At 43.0% G+C, this 24,092-nt stretch overlaps 1 protein-coding gene across 1 annotated transcript in view; it reads right to left on the minus strand.

Moving 5' to 3' along the window:
* The window catches only part of SND1 (staphylococcal nuclease and tudor domain containing 1), a 422,748-nt gene extending 400,217 nt beyond the window's left edge, over positions 1-22,531 (minus strand). The window contains exons 1-2 of the mRNA XM_037049273.1: positions 22,227-22,531; positions 892-1,041 (exon numbers count right to left, since the gene is read on the minus strand). Coding sequence (XP_036905168.1) covers positions 892-1,041; positions 22,227-22,304 — 228 coding nt within the window. The 5' untranslated portion in view covers positions 22,305-22,531. The remainder of the gene's footprint in view (positions 1-891; positions 1,042-22,226) is intronic.
* Between the last annotated feature and the right edge of the window lie 1,561 nt (positions 22,532-24,092).

Below are 24,092 nucleotides of genomic sequence, written 5' to 3' on the forward strand. Positions count from 1 at the left end.
AAGAGCCCATGTTTCAAAGTACAGGAACCAAGATAACTAAACAATGCCAAATTAGGACTCACAGCGGCTGCCTGGAGAGACATGCCTGAAGGAGTCCAAGGAGTCCAAGGCGTCCACAAGGAAGGTGAGGTAGCTAAGCATCAGAGGTCGGGGGCAAGGGATAAGGAGGGGATGGTGGAGCAAATGCTCAGAAATTTCTCACATCACCATAATACAATGGTTCTTGACTAGCACTGAGCCACAAGTTGCCTTGAAAAACTGATAAAAGCTCTTCCTTAAAAATACATGTCTACACAAAATTTTCCAAACATCATAGAGTTCTAAAACCTCTAGGGGCATACGGATCCCAGATTTAAAATGTGTAATGAAGAGCTTACACATGAAAATGTGTAATACTCTAGCATTTAGAGTATGCTACCATTCAGGAAAATGAGAGTGCTTGCACAAGTGGAAATGTCTCTGGATAGAGACACAAACTAGCAACACCAGTAGTCCTTGGGGAGCAGAATTTGACTTCTCACTGAATACCCATCTGAATTTTGAATGTGAATGAAGAACTCAAACACAAATTAGTATAAGAGCTCTGCCAGAAGCAAACCTCAAACAGCCGAGACTACCTAGGAAATGTTCTAACAGTTAGAATCTAACCTATTCCAAGAGGCGGAGGAGTGAAACACTGACAAATCTGAAAAGACTCTACAACCTAAGGGCAAGGGTATGAGAAAAAGCCCTGAGACTGCAATTACTGGCAAGGGCAGTGAATGTATATAAACCAATGCAAGATGCTGTGGGTATATCTAGAGTCATCAGTTCTGTGATACAAACACTCAAAATATATAGAAAACAAAGATTGGGCTATCACCTGGGTCCACGGCCTCACAAAGAACCTACCTCATCAGGCGTATCTTTTGCATCTGGCTGTGTTGCAGCCGCACGGCGGGCCAGGTTTCCAGCTCGAATGTTGCTGAGGTTGATCTGCCTCTCAGGAGGAGGCCCACCACGAGGCTGCCCTCGGACAATGATGGCACACCCTGACAGGACCTGAGTGCGGGGAGAGAAAAGAACAGAAAATTAGCAGTCTAGAGGTAACAGCACATAATACAGATTGTTCTGCCCTGGCTGGTGTGGTTCAGAGTGGGTTGAGCATCAGCCTGTGAACCTAAAGGTCATCGATTTGTTTTCTGGTCAGGGCACATGCCTGGGTTGTGGGTCAGGTCCCCACTCGGGGGCACATGAGAGGCAACTGACCTCTCACACGTCACTGTTTCTCTACCTTTCTCCTTCCCTCCCCCTCTCTAAGAAATAAATAAAATAATTTTAAAAATACACACAAACACATATTGGGGGCAGTATCGACAGATGCATATATCAGTACTGTCCCACTATGTAGAATGGTACTTGGCACCTTGGAGGCACTCAAATATTTGTTGAGTGAGCAAATGAATGAAATTGTTTTTAATTTTAGAAAAGACACACCCACATAAAAACTTGGAGTCTGAAATTATTTGACCTAAAAATAGAAGTAGAAATTATACAAATGATAAAAAAGTCATAAAATAGACTGGGGTGAAGAGGTACATGAGATGGGGAGGTTAATGACCTTTGTAATTTCATCCCTGCAAGCACCATGGCCACCTGTGTTCTTTTCAATTATTAGCAAGTTAATGTCTCCATCCATACATTCCATTCCAAGGCAGAAGCAAGCAATGGAAGGTCTGAGAAAATGGGACACTGGAGGAAGAAGCCCCTACACACCATCTGGAAGAGGCTGAGTGAGAGCAGTAGAGCCAGAGCCCAGGACTCAACACTTTCACTGTACAGAGCGCTTGTAGTCTAGGCTAAGACAGAAATCCAGAAGTAATACAAGAAAACCCACGTTCTAGATGACTGAAGCAGAAGAATCTAAGCACCTGGGCTCCTGAGCACCAGAGCACCTTTCAGCTCTCTAATCAAAGGCACCAGGCATAGAACCCTGCCACCATTCACTTCACCCTGCTTGGTCCTGGGCAGATGACTGGTTAGCCAATGACAGGTACAATTCCTCAAGGGAGGGATGAGCTAAGACCGGCTTGGCCACGAAGGTGCCCTCAGGGAAGGACTTGGGGGGACTACAGAAAAAGGGGATGACAGACCCTGACTCCTCGGCTTTGACATAGTCTTAGTCTTCATTCTGTCTGTAAGAAGTTTCCTAATCTCTTGGCTGCCTTACTTCCCCTGCCTGACTTAAGCCTGAAACAATGACAGAGGGTGGTGCAACCCTGTGCTAAAAAGGGCAGGTTCGCTGGGGCGGGGATGCAGACCTAAGAAAGAATGAATAAAATCCTGTGAAACCTGCTTTGCTAAGAATGTCCTCAGTTTTCTGATAAGGGTCCAAGCATAAAACGAGTTTGTTCCCCAAAGTTTTATAGCCATTTAGCTAACTGACCCTGACTCAGAATAAGCCCTCATAGTTCTTTGAATGTCATCTATTGTTTGATCCTTACTGCCTGACAATGATTGATGAGCTTTACCTGTATTCTTGTGCTAATTGGGCCCAATAAAAGCCCACTGAGGAAAAGGCTCCTGGCCCTTCTCCTTTGAGAGTTTGGCCACCTTTCCTCCACAATCAAATCATGTCTTGGTAGACTGATTCTCATCTGTGGCGGATGGGGGGTGGGGCTCTGCAGGCAAAGCTCCCCCATACTATAGCATTTATTCCATTGTATGACTGTGAGACAATTCATCTATCCATTCTACCTTGTTACAGAAATTCTGTCCAACAAATACACATATCCCAACTTTTAAAAATATAGTGCTCTAGCCCTGGCTGGTGTGGCTCAGTGGATTGAGCACCTGACTGTGAACCGAACTGTTGCCAGTTCAATTCCTGGTAGGGTACATGCCTGAGTGTGGGCCAGGTTCCCAGTTGGGAGCATGTGAGAGGCAACCGATCGATGCCTCTCTCGCACATCCAATGTTTCTCTCCCTCTCCGTCTCCCTCCCTTCCCCGCTCTCTACAATTAAATAAGTAAAATCTTTTTTAAAATAAATAAATAGTGCTCTAATCAATATCTAAATATCCCCATTAAACAAGACATAGACCTTGTGGTCTTAATGGCTCCCCCTGGCTACACCATGACACACACAGTGATAGACTGTCTCCTTACCAGTCATACTCTTCATTTTTAGCCTTTGTGATCAAATGTGACCTGCAATTAAAGTCCACAGCTGCCAACCACACTGCTTTGCTAGAGCCTTTCCTGAGAAGCCATGCTCTAGTATCAGCCCAGGGAAGTGACATTCTGGAAAGACAGGCCATCAAACAACGCGAAGCCAGGGAAGAACAGGTAACTAAAGCAAAGGATGTTTCATTTTCCTAAACTGAGAAAGACCAAAAGAAAGAAAAAGAAAAGAGCTTGGACCTAATTCATTTACAGTTAATTCTTCACAAGTGGAAGGAACAACAGTAGCACGTTTTAGAATATGTGCACTTGAAATCATCCACGCAAAAATTCCAAAGAGGGCCAAGAAGAGCCTAGCTACATACAGCAGCAGAATCAGAGTATCTGTTTCCACTGCCTGCTCCTCAGTTTTATTAAGTTTTCACAAAAAATAATAAAACACTCTCAGTAAAGCCAGTAGTTCTTGGTAAACCCAGCTGGAACAACCAAGGCCTATTTACAAGAAAATATACCTTGGCCAATCAAGGTAAACTCTGATAAATGAGCACTGACCAAAGCTAGGAAAGAATCCTTATTTCTCAAGTCTGAAAAAGGCCACTGAAAAGCTCAAGAACAGAATGACTGATGAGAAGAGCCCCCTTTCCCCTCTAAATATCAGGCAGTTTATTACCTCCAATGCCTCCAGCTGGTACACTACGTCCCTGGGGAACAATGAGTCGCTAACCATTATCCCGCCCTCATTAAGGCCTTTGGCAAACAACTGCACAGGAATTTTACAAAACTTCCTTTGTACACCCTCCCTTCTCCTGGAATGCTATTCTAAAAACTGCTATCAGAACCTCTTTACATTGTTTCACCAAATAATGTCATTCAGACAATAGTAAATGCCTGAATTAATACTGGAGAGAGAGAACTTTTACTTTCTAGGTTGCTCCATACCTTTTATACCATTGTATTTTTAAAATCAAGCAGCACTCACCAATTCAACTTCCTAAGCAACAACAACAGATACTCATGTGGCAGACGTTATTCCTGTAGAAGGAAAGAACTGACACAATTAATCTTTACTCCAAAACTCTCTCCCCCTCATTTGGCCCTAGTCTTGGCAGAGACGCAGAAAGAAACTCCTGTCCACAGACCATTATGGAAGGAAGAGAGACCTGTCCATAAGGGAAGAACTAGTTTCCTTCCTAGTATTTACAGGAACTAAAGTAGCAGAAAGGAGGTATAGTTTGCTTTGAACTATCTCCATTTCATCTTCCAAGTATTGTTAAACTCCCTCCCTCCACCTGCCTCACTTGTCCAATGACCTTCTCTTATCTAACGTTCCCCACCAAATAAAGCCAAGGAAACATAGCTCCTGGGGAAAAAATACATAAAATGTCTTGAAGCAAAATATGGAGGAAAAAAAAAGCCAGGGGTCTGTCTATATATCAAACTTAATGTTTGTCTCCTATGGCATCAAAGGAAGTCATTTGTCCTCTGTGAAAGAACTGGCATCTAAGCTGATTATTTATCATTTTATTCACTGATTGATTCCTTTATCATTAATTAATTAAGTGGAAATTTAATGAGTTCCTACCACATGCTAGGCATTGTTCCTGACAAATGGTATACACTGCAGTGAGATAAAACAGACAAACATGTCTGTTCTTGGAGAGCTGACGTTCTAGTGAGGGGAGGAGGCAAACAAACGATAAGCGTAAGTACAACATATCATTTGTTTATCGGAATTTTAATTTCAGAAGAATATTAAGATTGAGAGGAAACTGTCACAGGTAATTGTTCTGCCAAAGCTGTACTGATTCATGTTGCAATTCATACGGTAATTATCCTTAGCTGCTAATTTATAGGGCATAGAAAGCAAGTCATATGGTAACTGCTTTATCCAATTACATTAATAAAATGACATTCTAGAAAAACGATTTTAGCCCTACCTCATACAGCAGGGGTTTGTGAAAATAGCTGTCACAATGAGTCAGTTTGATTGAGGTTATGGATTAGACATTTCTCAGCTCTGCCAATAAAGGTTGCAGAGGAACGCAGCGTGATTCGGAGGACCTGGCTTCAGGGCACAAGGCGGGTGTGACAAAGGCTGAAATAACCAGCTGAGAAGGAAAATGGGGACTCAAACTGTTCAAACCCACTTATAGGCTTACTAGGAGATTTACCTACAGTGCAACACTTCATGGGTAGCCACTAAAATGTTGCCCAGCAACAGGAACACCAGACAGATCTTCACTGGATCCTGATGAACAATTTGGTACATTTAACTCTTAAACCTCCAGACCACAGACACCAGAAGATAGAATAATTCTTAAACAAAAACGTAGCCACACTATACTTTAGGCAAACAGAGTGATGGTGTAGAAATCCATAAGCATGTCCAAAAAAGCCAGTATGTTTTTCACAGCCCAAGAGCAAAAATCATCTCAGCCTGAGAATGGAATCTGATTAACTGAGAGTGCCTTATTTACTACAAGGACTGGCAAAGCTAATAACAGATCTTAGCAACATTCATCAATATTCATATTACATAAAGAATGAAGATCCAATATAAAGAATGAAGACAGCCATCCAATGAACACTAAAATATTACTCCAAAAGAGCCCAAAATAAACTCATGCATTTACAGTCAGTTGAATTTCAACAAGGGTACCAAGATAATGGGGAAGGAATAATCCTTTCAACAAAACTGAAAACTGGGTATCTGTGTACAAAATAATGAGATCAATAACTTTTGTAGATGGTGTGAGACAGAAAACATCAGATGTAAGAGCCCTAAATGTAAGAGTTAAACCATTAAATTCGTAGAAGAAAAAGGAGGTGTAAATCTTCATCTTGGATTAGGTGATGATTTCTTAGACACAACAGTACCTGAGAAAGCCCAAACAACCAAAAAAAATAATATATGTATAAATTGAACTTCACCAAAATTAAAAACATTGTGCTTCAATGGGCACTTAAGAAAATGACAAGAAAAGCATGTGTTATATAAAAGTCTAGTATCTAGAAGAGAGAACTATTATAACCCAACAATAAAGGCAACCCAATTAAAAACAAAGACAAAGAATGTGAAAAGACATTTAACCAAAGAATATATACGTACAAATGGCCAATAAGCACAGAAAAATGCCCAACATCATTAGTCATAAGGGAAATGCAAATCCAAACCACTGTGACAACACTTCACAGCCACTATAACTACAATCAGTAAGACAGACAATAACACGTACTGGCAAGGATGTGGAGAAGTCAAAAGCCGAATACACTGCTGGTAATGCAGTCAGTTTGGAAAACAGTCTGACAGCCCTTCAAACAGTCTGTTTGAACTTCTGTTCAAAAGTTAAACAAAAGACTTATTACCGTATCACCCAGCAATCACATTCCTGGGTATACACCTAAGAAAAACAAAACATTATGTGCTCACAAAAATTTGTATAAAAATGCTTACTGCAACGATTCATAATAGCCAAAAAGAGTGCCAACAATCCACATGTCCATCAAGCGATAAATAAATAAAATGTGGTTTAACTTCTGGCCAAGATGTAGGCGTAGGTGGAAACACTGTGCCTCCTTTCACAACCAAGTTTAAAGACAACAAAGTTTTAGTAACAAAAATGCAACCAAAACGCAGAAAATTGAACTGTATGGAAGTCCAACAACAACGAACCATTCAGCCAGACTGGTAAGAGGGGTGGAGTTAGCGGCTGGCGGAGTGGGTTGGGCAGGAACAAGCGGCAGGACCGACCCAGACCCGCAGGTGGCAGTTGGCGGATTCCAGGTGTGGGGTGGCAACAGGCGGACCCAGTGAGGGCGCAAGGCGGCTGGCTGACCGTGGTCACACATTCGCGCACAGATAAACCAGGCGAAGGAGCAAGCAATGAGACAGACCACGCAGGCTAGGGCCCCAATGACGGGAATTAAAGCCTAAAAGCACCAATTGGAAAAACTTTGGTCAAGGTGCCGGGAGAGGGTCCCAGGCTCACAGAGAGTTTGTTGGAGAGACCCACACATCCGGGAGCCGGCACCGGGGGCCCGGTTTGCTTTTGGGAAGCAGCAGAAGGGACCGAGGTCCGAGAGAGAGTGGAACAGAGGTCTGAGAGAGAGCAAAACAAACACCATTGCCCCTCTCTGACCCCACCCCCCCAACACAACATTACAACCAAGCGATTGGGTCGCCCCACCCTGGTGAACACCTAAGGCGCTGCCCCTCATACGTAACAGGCGCAAAAAGACCAAAACATTACAGCTCAAGAATAACTCAAAGCCCCAGAGCCAATACTTCTAAGTGACCAAGAGGTAGCCAACCTATCAGATGCACAGTTCAAAATACTGGTGATCAGGATGCTCACAGAATTGGTTGATTTTAGTCACAAATTAGAGGAACAAATGAAGGCTAAACTAATTGAAATGAACGGAAATGCACAGGAAACCAACAGTGATGGAAAGGAAACGGACTCAAATCAAGGGAGTGGACCAGAAGGAAGAAAAAAATGACCAAACAGAAAAGAAGCAGCAAGAATTCAGAAAAACTGAGAAGAGGCTTAGGAACCTCCAGGACATCTTTAAACGTTCCAACAACCAAATTATAGGAGTACCAGAAGGGGAAGAGGAAGAGCAACAAGTGGAAAACTTATTTGACCAAATAATAAAGGAGAAATTCCCCAGTCTGGCAAAGGAAATAGACTTCCAGGAAATCCAGGACGCTCAGAGAGACCCAAAGAACTTGGACCCAAGAAGGAACACACCAAGGCACACCACAATTAAATTAGCCAAGATTAAAATGAAGGAGAGAATTCTAGAAGCAGCAAGAGATAAGGGGACAGTCACCTACAAAGGAGTGCCCATCAGACTGTCAGCTGATTTCTAAAAAGAGACCTTACAGGCAAGAAGGGACTGGAAAGAAATATTCCAAGTCATGAAATCCAAAGACCTACAGCCAAGATTGCTCCATCCAGCAAAGCTTTCATTTAGAATGGAAGGGCAGATAAAGGGCTTCTCAGATAAGGTCAAGCTGAAGGAGTTTATCATCACCAACCCCTTATTATATGAAATGTTAAAGGGACTTATCTAAGAAAAAAAAGATAAATAATATGAACAGTGAGGACAGCAAACTCAGTTATTAACAACCACACCTAAAACAAAAGCAAGCTAAGAGGACAGCTAGATCAGGAGTGAAACCACAGAAATGGAGATCACATGGAGGGATAGCAAAGGGGAGTGGGAGGAGGAGAGGGGGGGAGAAAGTACAGAGAATAAGTAACATAGACAGTAGGTATAAAATAGACGGGGGGAGGGCAAGAATAGTGGGGGAAATATAGAATCTAAAGAACTTGAGACACATGGTTATAAACTAAGGGGGGGAATGGTGGGGGAGGAGTGTGCAGGGTGGAGGGGAATGAAGGGGGGAAATAGGACAACTGTCATAGTATAATCAATAAAATACATATAAAAAATAAAATAAAATATGGTTTACCCATAAAATAGTATTATTTATAAATTTTTTAAAAATCGAAGTACTGATTGATGCTACAATATGGACAATCTTGAAAACATTATGCTAAATGAAAGACACCAGAAAGAAAAAGCCACATACTGAATGATTCCACTTATATGAAATGTCCCAAATAGGCGAATTCATAGACACAGAAAGTGCTTTAGTGGTTCCCAACGACTGAAGGGAGGGGAAAACGAGGTAACTGTTAATGGTTACAAGCCTTTTCTTTTGCATATCGAAAATGGTATGGAATTAGGCAGTGATGCTAATTGTGTGAATACAGTATAAATCACTGAACTGTATACTTTAAGAGGGTGAATTTTAGCCCTGGCTGGTGTAGCTCAGTGGATTGAGCGTGGGCCTGCGAACCAGAGGATCGTGGTTCGATTCCCAGTCAGGGCACATGCCTGGGTTGCAGGCTGGTTCCCTGCAGGCCAACTCCCAGCAGGGGATGCACGAAAGGCAACCGTACATTGATGTTTCTCTCCCTCTCTCCTTCCCCTCTAAAGGTAAATAAATAAATAAATAAAATCTTTAAAAAAAAAAAGAGGGTGAATTTTATGGTATGTAAATTTATTTCAATGTAATAGAATTTTAAGGTCCAATACAGAACTACAAAAGCATAGAGACATAAAAATGTGTATCGATCCTACAGAGGATTTCCGTATCTTACAGAAAAGATTAAATGCTAAGCTGAACAATACTAACAATAAAATTGGGGGGGGCCTAGTTGATGTGTCTCAGTGGGTTGAGTGCCGGCCTGTGAACTGAAGGGCTGTCGGTTCAATTCCCAGTCAGGGCACATGCCTGGGTCCCAGGCTGGGTCCCTGGTTGGGGAAGTGCAGGAGGCAACCAATCACCGTCTATCTTGCACATCGATGTTTCTCTCCCTCTTTTTCTCCCTCTCTCTAAAAAATAAATAAAATCTTTAAAAAATTTTTTTTTTAATTTTTAAAGGTGGCTGACACAGAACCCAAAGTCAGGCATGGTGATTCACCACAGAATGTACTGTAAGTTTTCAAGTCCTCTAGAAATGACAAGACAGAAGCCACAGGAAGGAAGCAGAACTTCGGTGTAATTTACAAAACTTTTAAAGGGTAAAAATGAGTGAAAACAGTGTTAAGTTTTTTGAGAACAATACGGCAAGTACAATGAAGTCCTCTCCCTACGTGGCACAGAAAAGAGAACCAGGAAAGTCACTGGGCTGAAAGGCTCACTATGCCACTGCAAGCCTGCAACCGCCATAACCCAAAGGCTGCCCGCGTAGGGACTGTCAGTGACAAAGGGAGACTCTTCTCTGGACAAGGCATTTTCTCCTCCTAAAATTACCATCAGGAAACAGGGAGGGAGCTGTGGTGGGCAGGTAGGAAATATTTTATTACATACACTTTAATGAAGCAGAAAAATTCTAAAGAAATGGAATTGAAGCAAGAATAACCAGAAAGAAACTAAATTGGAGAAAGTTTCAGAAAGTCTAGCAGGAAAAAAGTTTTCTATCAACCAGAACTATTGCTTCCAAAGGAAGAACCATCTCCTGAAAATTAAAGTCATTTAAACAAAAAGCGAGCAATCCTGAAAGAACGTAAGCTGTGTGGTCTGGGAGGTCTTTCCCAGAAGAGTCACCAACACAGCCAGCTTCTTCTTTCTTTTTCTGGCAAGAGCAAGAAGCAAACCTAAACTAGAGAGCCCGACATTCAAACACAATGAACTGGAAGCCCGCGGCCTCCTAGCATGCCATTTCACTCGCTCTGAGCGCAACAGACAAGCTTCTGAATTCCGCACAGACAGCGTAAGTGGCTGCTCCCAGGTGTACCAGCTGCAGCACAAATTGGGCCTTAGTTTGGATGTAGGGGAGCTTACTTCTCTCGGAGACTACAAATATCATCTACAGGGAGAGGGCAGCTACAGAGAGCATTTAATCTGAGCCCTTTGATTTTGCAGATGAAAAAGCAAGCAAGACAGGTGAAGTGACTTTTGCTTAAAATAAAGTATTGATGGCAGAACAAGGGCTAGACCTGAAACCCCCTCAATCCTGACACCCTAATATGCCACATGTAGAAACAAGCATCTTGGGAGTTGATGTCTGTTAGAACAGTATCTGAGGTTACCTACCAATTGAATCTTTTTTCCAATTAAAATCTCCGTTTGTATGTGCCAGCACAGCAGGTGTCAGAGATTAAATCATTAAGCAAGTAAAGCTCCTATGACCCGAATTAAACCAACATTTATTAAACACTACCATATGCAATCCGTGATGATTCACTGTTTGGAGTTGTTGCCAAAAATAAAAATGCCCCTGGGTATTCAAGGCTGTAATACAACGGAATTTCCTTCTTCTGTTAAGGAACCCCAAGAAAAAGTATGCCTGATGGTGGGCACTTTTCCTCCCCCTTTGGGGGCAAATGGAGGTGAAGCAGGGGTTGTCAGGTCAGGGCAGGGCAGGGCAGGTGTTGTCATGGCAGGGCGGAAAGCCTGAGACTACAGGGCAGGGGCTGCTCAGTAGGCTCTGCATGGCCAGCACCCCCTCCCTTAACTCTGACTCTTTCCTCCTCCCCAAGGCCAATGCTCAGAGGAAAGAGAAGAGGAAAGAGAAGTGCAGCCACAAGTCCTGATCCAGGGAGGGAGAGAGAACAGCTATTCCCACCCACAGTGGCTGTGGTTGCTATCATTTTATTTCTCCTCCTCATCACTGTGTCCCTGAGCAAAATGTACACTGTGCAAAATATCAAACTGTAATCCAAAGATTAAAGGGAAGTAGGAGGCCTGTATACCAGAGGCAGCTAAGTGAAAGCATACCAGAGATACTGAAACATCCTAGAGAAATGGAGACTGCGGCATTCACTATTCCTCAGGTTTGCTTCTGTAAAGTCACTGCATTTTTTTAGAACTCACAGCAATACAGAAACTAAGTTATAAAGTGTAATACTCAATACTACTCAGAGGGAATCATCTCTAAAGAATGTCTAATGTATTCGTTTTGCAGGACTAACTGCAGAGCTTGAGGAGATGATTAAATTCTATGCTATCCATGAAAAGCATTACATTTCTAGTTTTATTTTCCAATCTTGTTTAGAAACTTCCTATTTGAAATGTTGACAGTCAATTTTAGATGTCAAAATAAAGAAGTACAAATCACAAATCTACCACGTGTATTTCAGAGTCCTTTATTGCTAAATTAAGGCATCATACCAGGACTCTCACCATTGAAAGCCTAGGGAGACGGTCCCGAAGGAAGAACTGCCGGACCCAGAGTCACCCCATCCTTCACCAGAACAGACCTGCACCCGTCCTCAAGAAGTTAAACAGAAGGCTAGTCAGCAAGGACCTGGAACCTGCTGTGGTATCTTCACAGCAGGTACTGTCCAGTGGAGGCTGCGCCTCCATTTTTAAAACACCCATAGTATTCTCCTTGCTCTATGCAAACCATACTGTTCAGTTGTGTGATTTCCCTCATCGTTGGGACAGGAAGGCACTTTCTCCAACAAATAGCAAAATAAATGAACTTTAACATATACAGCATAAAAATTTCAAGTGAAAGTTAATGGGCAGTTCAGACGCATGGGGCATCTTTACAATCAGTGTATTGTACCATCAACCACTTTCAAAAATCAATTTTCAGAGTTCCTGTTCCTCAGATTATGAGTCTCAAGCTTATTCTCTCTACATTGGCTTTCAGCTTCTCCTGTTGATAAAAGAAACATATTATCTTCTGAACCAAGAATAAGAGCACCCATACAGGACCTCTTAAGAATTTAATGAAACCAAGCAGCCTGGCTAGCAGCCCTACACTGCCCTGCTGTGTAGGAAAGTTATTATTCTAGAGCTTGGATCGCAATGACTAACACAGACAGGGGCAGGCAGGGTTAAAGGCGAGCTGGGCCTGTGCCCCACAGAGAGGCTGCAGGAGGTCTCAGGAGATTCTAAAGCTCTCACTGGAGAGGAGTTAAACAAGATAACTTGGCTTTTAAGTAATAGAAGCAGCCACCCGGTCTCTAGACTGTGAAAGGGCTCACCTGCCAAGTACAATAACACAAGCAATTACGGCACACTGAACAATAGATCTCAGCGGGATTCCAGAGACCCTGGTCCACTGGGCCTCCTCTCCCTTACACACAGAGCGAAGGACAAGGAAGAACACAACACACCACTTTTCATTTAGACCGGTAAGACTCCTATTAGGTAAGCAGATAAATTACACTTGGCATGATTCACTGTTTGAGGTTATTGCCAAAAATAAAAATGTCCCTTGGTGTTCAAGGCTATAATACAACGGAATTTCCCTCCTGGAATGAAATTCATTCATAAGGTTTAAAAGTTCACTAACATCTCTTTAGTGTATTCCATGCACTAGAAATGAAAACTCAGAAGCCTTATTTCTTGTTCCTTTCTCTCCTCCAAACTTCCTGCAACCCTTATTTACTTCAAGCACGTTGCCTTCACCTTACACACCAGACCGGACTGTTCACAGCTGCTTTTAGAACACCTGGGTACTCCCACCTGTGCTGGCCCATTTCTCCTGCCCTTTGTCTCATCCATTTTATTCCTTTGCCTCTGTCAAGTCCTGTCACTTTCACCATCTCCCCAGAAAAGATTTTTAAAACAAAAACAGATCTGAAAATATCATCTCTGATTTTTCCGAGCCATTCTCCAAGAAAACCATCAGTATTTAAATTCACAAGTCCCCCTTTCCACCAGAAAACAAAGCTACCTGCCTCAAGTGAACAGCTACCCGGAATCAAGCGTACAGCCTGGGGTCTCAAGCCTAGTGGCTCCCACTCTCCGTCAAAGGCGCTCTTCTCAGCCACCGGGCCCTCCTCTTCCAGGCCATCCTACAAGCGAGGCTTACATACAGACCCATCCACCACTCTTACTAAAGCCCACTAAACATACATTTTATCACTCAAAGCAGGACACCCTGACAGTGAAAAGGGGGTGTTACTGTGATTGCGCCGAGACAACAGGTGTAAATCAAAACAGCCCTGAGCACACTAGGATGTAAGTAACCCAGTCCTGACAAAGATGCCAAGGCCAGGTAAGGGGCTGTGGCTGTTCCTTGCAAAGATCCAACATATGCTGGTTCCACATGGTTGTTCTTTCCTGTGGGTTTGGGGAGTTGGCAAAGGAGATGAGAAAATTCCAAACAAATTTGGATTACCCAGTCCCCCTTGAGGCAAAGAAAACAGAAAATGTTTAACATTACAGTGAAAAATTTGTTCTAAATACAGCAACTTCAAGTTTCGATAAGTGAGCTTTTTTTTGTTGTTTTTGTTTTTTTGCAGGGTAGGGCAGTGATAAAAGTTCTGGAGGAGGACGATGAAATGCAGACAGGACCTAAAGCACCAGAAGCTGGAGAGTTGCTGGGCAGACGGGGGCAGGCATCAAAGAAAGCCTGCTATTGCTTTTGCCCAACCAGTCACACCTGTGACAATGAACAACAACTAGGACTCACACAACTGTACTTTCCCACACATTAAATTTGTTTAATCCTTCCTAAATACAAAGGATGGACCCCTGAAGTTCATAAGACTTCTACATGTGCCAGTGCACCCGTCTCTGCTATGCCAGAGGTTCCCAGATTCCCCCACCCATCAAAAATAGGAACTGATACGTTGTCCACATTTTTTTTGCCAATGACATTAAATGAAACAAATGCCATCACATTACTTATAAAATAAAGGACTTTTCAACCCCCCAACAGAGTAAATATATAAGCTCAAGACTAAAGCCAGTGCTTTAAATCGAACAACTTAAACCTTACAAAACTTGCCAGGTGTCCTTATTCTTCTCATTTTGCCACCACCGGTTCCATTTTTATACCCCATCTAATTTTGGGGCCAAGAAACTGTGGGACTCCTAATACTAGCTAATGGTTACTGAACATTGCATGTACTAGACTCATGTTTTACATAGCAGTAATAACTGCACAGGTGAGTACTGTTATCACATCCATTTACAGACAAATCTGGAACTTGAAGGGGTAAAATTACTTGCCCAAGGTTATATATCTAGTCATCACTGAAACTAATGATTTGAACCACAGCCTCCCCGGAAAGTCAGCTCAGCTCTGCCTCAAGATACAAGTTCCGTCTGTTTCCCAAAGTGTGATGGGCTTGTATTAAAAAACAAAAACAAAAAAACCTGCTTTAAGTGGTATATGAAACCAATCAAGCATTTAATATTTACACATACATAAGAACTGTCACCTTTTTAAATCTTTCAGTCCTTCCTAGTAAATGAAGTCTCAGTGTGACAGCAGGAAGCCTTCTATTATTTTTATTTTTTTAATCACATCTCCACCACTTGCTAAATGTCCTTTGGAGCACTCTGCAAAACACAATATCTAGCTAGGGTTCTTTTGTTTTCACTGAGGGTTTTTTTAAAGGTACTTTGTGGTTAAGGCAAGTAATATTGGTTTTCTGTTTTCAGTAACGAAATTGTTTCTTTTTAAAACAGCATTTCAATGTAAAAAGCAGCTGATGATCCAAAAGATTTTCAAACTAAATAGAAGTAAAGATATTTTTCAGATATGCTAAAACCATAGTAAAGGCACACATAGATCTGAAGCCCGAGAAACTTTAGGTAAACTATTACCAGGATTGGGACCAGCACTTAACTGAAAGGCTGAAAACATGACTCCCTTGGTTCAGTCTTTCCAAACAGCTCTAAAAATGACAGTTTCCCAGCCCTGGCCAGGTAGCTCAGTTGGTTAGAGCTATCAATATGCTAAGGTTGCAGGTTTAATACTTGGTCAGGGCACAGACAATAATCAACCAATGAAGGCATAAATAAATGTCACAACAAACTGGTTTTTTACTATCTCTCTCCCCAGCTCTAAATCAACACATAAATGTTTTTAAAAAAATAAAAATGACAGTTTCCCCATGCAGCATACAGTCATACCTGTCACCACTACCTCCCCAATCTCTTATCCAAGAAGAAAAAGAAAAAAAAGAATTACGTACCAGTCCTTAGGAACCAAGTCAAACATCTTGCATGACCCTGCCTCTCTCCTACTCATGTCACCTGTGGCTAGTCGCACACATCCCTAGTCATGGAACTCTCTAGAAACCAAAGGGCCTACTCAGCCTGTAAGTACTAAGACCTGAAAATACCCAGGGGTCTTCAAGCAATTAAAAAAAGAATTATTTAATGATCCCCAGAGGCTGGGCCGTCCACTGAAGAAACAAAGTGGTCTGCAAGGACTCTTAGACTGGGGAAATAAGACTACCAAAAGTGATATGATCAATGAGATATCAAGCTGTTTTTTGTCCTAAATTTTATCAAAGATGGTACCTGTGAAATAAGTAATGTATAAGTAAAGCTTCCTTACCATCACCAAAAACATTAAAGTGAGTATTAAAAGGTATCAGCAACTACACATCTAGTAATGTCTCATGGAAATGCCAATATAAGAATACAAAGATGTATAAAAAAATGTTTAGTCAGTGTAGCAGTATTCAGAATCATGAAAAATCGGGAAAAATGCTGAGAGGTGAATACACAATCATCTTATCTGGATTCAAAAACTACAAATGGGCCTGGCTGGTATAGCTCAGCGGATTGAGCGCAGGCCTGCGAACCACACAATCGTGGTTCAATTCCCAGCCAGAGCACATGCCTGGGTTGCAGGCCAGTTCCCAGCAGAGGACTCACAAGAGGCAACCATACATTGATATTTCTCTCCTTCTGTCCTTCCCTTCCCCTCTGAAGATGGATAAATAAAATCTTTAAAAAAAACTACGAATGGAAACTAAAATTTTCATTTATTTCCCAAATTCTACTCCCCAGGTAAAATGAGGCAAAGACTCACCAAGTCATTTGACCACTTATTACCAGGAAGTGATCACCATTTGGCCTCAGGAGTCCCCATTCTATTAATTAGAGTCACACTGTGTGTGAGCTAGTTCTTTCTTGACCATTAGTGTGACTTCTGCAGCAGCTACTCGGTTTTTCACCACCACTGGTGAAAGCTTGACCAAAGCTTACTGGGTTAAAAGTTGCCAGAGGCCAAAGTAAACTACACGCAGCAATAAAATGCTAACAGAGGTATCACACTGACAAGTTCTAGATGCTATTTAACTCTCATTGAGCCTACTCGTGGCATTGGAAGACAGGTACAGGTTTCCCCTGCTACCCAAAAGGAAAGCAGTCCTATTAAACCTTTCGTGAGCCAAAATGAGGTAAAGTGAAGATGCGATTTCCATTAACTTATGTGGAAACTTTTGAGCATTCCCAGACCCGAAATTCAACAAATACAGTGCCTTTATTTTGTTCACAATCAAAACGCTTAATTACGTCCAGTTTTACACTATGCTTAACACCATTAAGAGCTCTGGTAGGCTCTTCTGACACTTTGGAACACATCTTGCTAAGGGATACACAAAATAAATTAAGGTAAGTTCCAGATGCTCACAGACACCACTCAAAGCCGCGGAACCTTGATGCTGAGTGTGTTTCCTGGGAAAGGAGCCTGGCACCGCCACGCTTGCTGCTCATTTGCTGCTCGGGGTGCACATTGCCTCTCTAAGAGGAAACAAATGCTGCATGTTACTCTCTTTTCACCTTTTTTCAGAGAAGTGAAAATTTTCTTTCAATTGCTTTTGGTTAGCAAAAACATACAAATGTAGGTCTTTTGTAAAAGTTAAGTGGTGTAATACGAACTTCCGAAAAACACAGGATAACTTTGGGAATAGGTAGGTCTGGCTGATGGGAAGTCAAAAAAACCCCTTAGTCTTGGTGGCGTAAGACACATGAATATGAACAGGAGCGCATATGTTTTTGCCGGTCTGCCACTGTTTACATTTATGCAGTGGGCTTAATGTCAGCTACTAATCTCACCAGGGTGCCAGAACAATGACCAGGTCCACTGCCTTTCTGCCTTTTATCACCCTCAAACACATATGTTAACAACTGAGATTGAACTGATACCACTTATGTGGAACACTGAACTTGGAAGAAACTGAAGAACTACTATAAAAACACTGAAGAGAATCAACAATGGTGATCCTAGGGCCTTTGTACTTGCTCTTCAGTCTACCAAGAACATACTTCCTCTCTGGTTGGTTCTTTGATGTCCATCAGATCTCAGTGCAAATGCTGAGAGAATCCCTTGCTAAACACCCCACCTAAACAATCCTTCCCTCTCCTTATTCCCACCATTCTGCCCCATTTCCCTACCTGAAATCACTATTTATATTACCACACTTATTTGTTTACTCTCCATCTTCTCCATGAACCATAAGGGAAGGATTCTGTTCTACATTTTTACCGCTATTTCTCCAACACCCAGAGAGAGCTTGACACAGCAGATGATCAGAAAATATGTGTTTAAGAAAGGAAGGAAATATGATTGCTCATCAATCTGTATCATTAGTTAGTACATGGCAGGAGCCACTGTTAGCATAACTAGAGCCAGACAGACATTTCCTTTACACCAGAAATGACAGAAAAGCTTTAAAATGTAGTAAAAACTTTGTGCTCCTTTACATACAATCTTGATTGAAAGTTACCTTGTGTACCTGCTGGGAAGTGGACAATTCTAAGGCTGCAGGGAAACCTCTTCCATCATATTCTACCTACTTCTTTCCAAATGGTTCTATAAAGTATCATTACTCAGCTACTTTGTCCCAGTGAGTAGAATAAGGGTAGTTTCGGTAGCTTAGGCAAGTTTTGTATTTTTCCTTTCAAAGCCTGCATGAGGTTAAGTGAACGTAGGAAGGAGCAGGTCAACATACTACTACTCTCTGTCCACACTACACTATGGAAAGGCACATACTTCTTAGTCCAGAAACCTATGAAACACTTAGCTAAAATGATCTAAATTACAGGTAGCATTTCCTACACATTGTTAAATTTCCTACTGGAGAAACATCCACTAAGCTGCTCACCAGGAAGTCTACATCCCACTTTACAACAACCTGACAGCACAATTCCTACACTTGATCTTAGCCAAAAGTCCAAGAAGCGATACACAGCACAATTCCTGTCAAAGGAGAAAACTGTGGGCCATCTCCTTCCTCTTTTAGGTGACCCTCTACCATGGCCACCTAGGGTGAATCATGGTCCTTAGCATAAAACCAAAGTGGCAGAGGGATTTCTTTCCCCCTTGGGGGCAATTAAAAGGAGTGGGTTCAAATGGAACTGGGATTTGGCACTGAGCTCCCTCTGGCCTTCTACACCATAAGCAAGATAAGATATGCTACTCCCATGGTTGCTTATGATAAGCACAGGGGATTCAAAAACCGTGGCCAACACATTCTGCTGTTGCGAAAGCAGTCTGTGGGCTCCAGACTGAAAAAACATGCAAACATACCAAGTCAGATGGGAAAGGGTAGAAAGACTTAGAAAAGGGCACTTCCCCCAAAACAGAAAGAAAGTCAGGTCAGTAAAACCAGAGAAAACAACCATCTCTATGTAGCTACGAAGTGGGGTAAGTGAATTTTATACAAAGTACCCCAAAACTTCTCCCAACCTCATCTATTTAGCATGTGCTGACGATATCTGTTGCAGCTTAATACTGTCCAGCAAATTATTCAAAGAAACCCAAAGTTAGAATCCTTTAGGGTTTTGATCTGACAGAGATACTTACTTTTCCAGGTGGTATTTTGTCTGCCCACGCACTTGCCATTCTCATCCCAACTCAGAAAATGTAAATCCACCTTCAGTTTTCCACTGTCCTTACTTACTGCCTTTTTAATACAGAACATCTCCAAAATGCTTGTGTGAACTTACTGCCCACTCCCTCTCTAAACACAGTCCAGAACCAACTCCGTCCCTTTGCTTCCACTCAAATAGCAAGGCACAGCCTTTACCCAGCACTGTCATTTTTATGAACTGGTCAAATGTAAAGATTTTTTAAACTTCATCCCCAAATTCTTTCTTCCTTGACCTTAAAAAAGTCACACAGGACTTATTAAGAGTGCAAGGCAGAGACCAGAAAAACTTGCACCTTCCTCGGTCCTATAACTTGTTCTTTTGACAAAGAAGGATTATTCCTCTTCACTGAAACAAACCTCAAGCCTAGATAGATTTGTTTGGACCTTCAGCTCTGCCTTCGCCCACACAAATCCAGAGGACTCACTCTGAAATGCATGCCTCTGATTAATACTCCAGTTTCTGTCCTTCCTAAAAGGCAGAAAAGCTGTGATTACCGTTTTCCTATTCATCAAATTACTTCCTTCTCACTTTCCTGTCTTCCTTTGGAGAGTTCTTATGAAGCAGTTCCTAGTACCATTGGAAACAATTACTCTCCAGGAAAATACAACTTTGCTTAGCAAAAGAGCTTCACGCAGAGCAATTTGCCAGTGGTCGATTTGTTATGCCAGACAAGACTTCTAAACTTGGCACAAACTGCCTGGCACTCTGCAATTCACTGGGCTTTCTTCCCCTAATTTCTGCCTGGAACCTCACCCACCCATCCCATGCAGTTTGGTCACAAAAAAACAGCAGTATATAGACTACTCAATTAATGTATTTTAAAAGCCTCATCTCAGACTCAAAGGTGTCTTCCACACCACAATCCTTTGCACAAAGGGACCAGAAGCACCAAATGAAGTCACTCACCACAACAGCAGCTCCTGGAAAAGACAAGGAGTAACATCTAATCTTTACCCATCTTGATTACTGCCAGCTTCACTTTCCTATAATTTTGAGGCCATGCATCACTGGCCCCACCCTTATAAATTCATGCCTTGGAGTTAGAGGTATCATAGCACCATGTTGAAAAACATGGCTTTAGCAGACAGGCCACGGTTCAAATCCCAGCTCTGCCTTTTATTAATAATAAAAAGTGCCTGCCCGTGGGTAAACTATTTTTTCTAAACCTCAGATTACCCATCTGTAAAACGTAGCAATTAATCCCATCTACTTAGGTATTATAAATGAGATATATAAACACAATAGTCAGCATAAGACGTGACCCTTAGTAAACAAGTGATTGTTAATATTCAATATCAACGGGGGGGGGGGGGGGTAATCTGTAGGCAGGCATGGGCACCTCACAGAACACAGATGCACCAAAAGCCTCCAGCACGGGTGGAAGGAAAAATATGTTCAGCCTCATTCCACTCCCATCCCACAAATGAGAGGGTCGTTAGCCAAGGAAAAAAACTCAGACCACTCAGTGCTGCCAATCCCACCATCAGACCACCAAGCCACGCTTTTCTCCTATTGTAAAAGGAAAGATCAGTGCAAATGAAAAGGTTAATGAAAGAGGAGCCCTCAGGATAATACTTTCATGGGTCAGGTCAATATTTCAACAAGGGAAAAATATGTGGATCTTGGAAACTCCCTTCTCATTCAGTTGCTGATAAATTCTGACTCTCCATTTATGTACAAATAAAGGAGGGAAAGCAATATTGAAAACCCTAAGGATCTCAACTGGTGGCAGAATATTATCTAACAAATGAAGACATGAGCATTAGGAGGAAAGAGAAATCTTGACATCTAATTCACACATAGAAGCTAAAGAACATTTCAATCCTATGAAAGACCATGAGCTAAGAAAATATGTTTTTTAAACTTTATACAACAACAAAAAACTGTAGCACCTTGCGAGATAGTGTCCTAAAGCACATTTGCTGTTCCAGATGGAAAAGTCAGAATGTAATCTGAAACAAAAGATGGAAGTTCACAGTCATCACAACCAGAAAATCTGGTAACAACCAAGAAATGTCAGCTTCCGAGATTTGGGAGGGTTGAGGGAAGGACAACAGAGGCGACAAACCATAAAGGGAATTTATACAAAATTATCGTGGAACTGGGAGTAAATTTTTTAAAATGAACTTCACAGGGTTTTGAATTCAAAATTCAACAATATAGAAAGTAAGGGGAGAGAAAAATCAGACAGAATCTATAGTGTTAGAGTAATAGCCTGGGAATCAGAACACTTGGGCTCTGGCTCTAAGCCAAACCATGTGCCCTTAGGCAAGTCACTGTTAGGGGTGGGAGAACACTAAAGGTCGCTAAGATTCCTACCTGCCTAACAGTTTAGGGGTCAAAAGGAGGCGCAAGCACAAATATCTCAGCACTACAGACTTGACACAAGAGGTGGGGAGGAAAAAAAGGGAAATGAGGGCCAGAGAGCAAGGAAACTTGGAGCAAGTAACTGAGCGTCGGTGGAAACAGAAAAGCTTCAAGATGGCCAAGTACTCCTAGAGTTCTAGGGAAGAGCAGACATCAGGACCTAGAAAAATTGCTAACTGCTCAGCAAATGTCAAAATGGACAGAAGGACAAGGGTAATGGAAAGACAGGTATCAACCAATTATCTATTAAACAATCAATATTCAGTCTGTTCTGGTAAATAGCCAAAAGATCTGAGTGCCGCGACCACGGAAATCACTGTGACCCCTGATGCCAGGGTGTTCCGGAGGCTATGTAGGAAGGAGAGTCCGTGACGGGTTCCTTCTAGAGAGGGGATTCTGAAAATGGGTGGAAAGTGAAGAAGGGGGACAGAGAGAAGGGGACCTGGGACACTCTGCAGTCTGGCAGGAGGGGAAGAAGAGCCAATGCCAGACTCCCTCCTGGATACGGGCAGTGGGCTAGGTATCTGGGGCCCCGTTCTCACCATTTTGACAATGCCCCGCTGCACGGTGGGGACCGCGGGTCCCCCGGAGGAGCCACCGCTCTGCGCGGAGGAGGCCATGTGTAGAGATGGCAAAATAGCGAGTAAGGCGGCGGGCCGGCTTTGAGGTGTCAATGTGGTTGTCGGTGTTGGTGAGAGGCCGCCGCGGCGAGGAGCGGGTGGACGAAGAGCTGCGGACGATGGACGGACAGACGCGCCGGTGCTCACAGAAACAGCAGTGGGACTGGGATCAAAAAAGGAGATGAGACCTCGGCCGCCGCCACACGTTCTATTCGCCGCGCAAGCGTGCCAGGTCGCCCCCGCCCTCCAGCCAATTAGCACCCAGAGCCTACCAGACCTCAAGCCAATAGGCACCTTGCTTGCGAAGCCCCGCCTCTTGGTTCCAAATCTGGTAGCGAACTCCAGGAAGCGCTGAAAGAGCTGATTTGCGGTGACAGTAAAAGTTTGGGGCGGGACTTCCGGGGAAGTCTTCTAGGTAGTGTCGGGAGGTGTAGTAAGAAGGAAAGGACACGTCAGCATCTGGCCGCGGGGCGCGGTGGGCCATGGGAGCCCCGAGGGTAAGGCCGGCCTCGCCCACCAGCTTGGTCCCGCCCACGTCGCCCCGCCCCGCCCCGCCCCGTGGGCCGCCTTGGAGCTCACGGGAATACCAGCATTTCTGGAAGGCGCTCCTGGGTTGGGGAGTGCGTACAGGGAACTAGGAGCCGGAGAGGACAAGTTGTGGAGGGTTCTCAGAACTGGCAGCACAGCGACTTCCGATATTTTACCTCAGCTAAAAGTATGGGGGAACTTGGAAAAGTCTGAGCATCGCGAAACCTTCTACCTACTTTGGCCTTGGAACGGAACGCCACTGCACTTCTTTCCTGTAGTCCGGATTGCATCCCGCTTGTGTTCGTGTCGCCGGTGTCTAGCGCTTGTACGGCGCTCAGAGTAATGTTTGAAGAAAAGAGTACAGCTTTTAGGGGGCGACTTGTCCTTTACAGAAAGGAGAATGACCGTCGCCCTTCGGGCTGCTTCCCACTGTGCTGAAGTCGGGAAAAGCCTCGCTATAGCTCTCCTTGAGCCTGGAGGAGGCAGTCCCCTGATGGAGTGTGTTGACCCTATAAGCCTTCAACCCGTTCCCACTCCCTCACCTAGCCCTTGACTCTTTTGAATAAAAATATTGTGAGGTGGGGGCGCGGGGCAGAGAGTCACGGCATACAAATATTTAAGTGAATGGTTGGAGACAACTAATACTGTTCTAGTGCCCACTATGTGGAGCCAAGGACCTTAAGAATTACGGCATTTAATCTTAACCATTAAAACCAAGCGCTGCACCGGAGACACCACTTATCCTGTAGTTCTTTTACGAGGTTGTTTGCTAATTCTCCCACATTTCACATGTCCCAGGGTCAAGTTTTGGGGTCAGCACCTTAATAGCACAGGTCACAGTATGGTAGCTGGTTTCCATCAGAGCAAATGAGAGAGCAAGAGAGGACAAGCAAGGCAAAGGCATTCATAACCTCGTCTCAGAAGTAACATCTGAAGTAACATCTTCAGATGTAACATCTCAGAAGTAACATCTGAAGTAACATGTTACTTCATCTCATCTCCATAAGAAGAGTTACTAGGTCCTGCCCACAGTGAAGCAAATAGGAATTATTACACAAGGGAATGAATACCAGGAAACAGGATCATTGGTGATCATCTTAAAGGTTGCCTATCACACACTGTTCTTTAGTTTTAAGTAGAATTCAAAGTCCATGAGCCTCTCCATCCTCTTTTTACCTGTTCCCTTCTACTGGGAATTTTCTTCTGTTTGCTCAGTCACTTTGATCTCCAACTCCATTTGGTCTCAGTCGTATGTTTGTT

This window comes from Sturnira hondurensis, unplaced genomic scaffold (assembly GCF_014824575.4).
Source record: "Sturnira hondurensis isolate 20B ecotype Veracruz unplaced genomic scaffold, ASM1482457v3 Scaffold0006437, whole genome shotgun sequence".
Taxonomy (NCBI): domain Eukaryota; kingdom Metazoa; phylum Chordata; class Mammalia; order Chiroptera; family Phyllostomidae; genus Sturnira; species Sturnira hondurensis.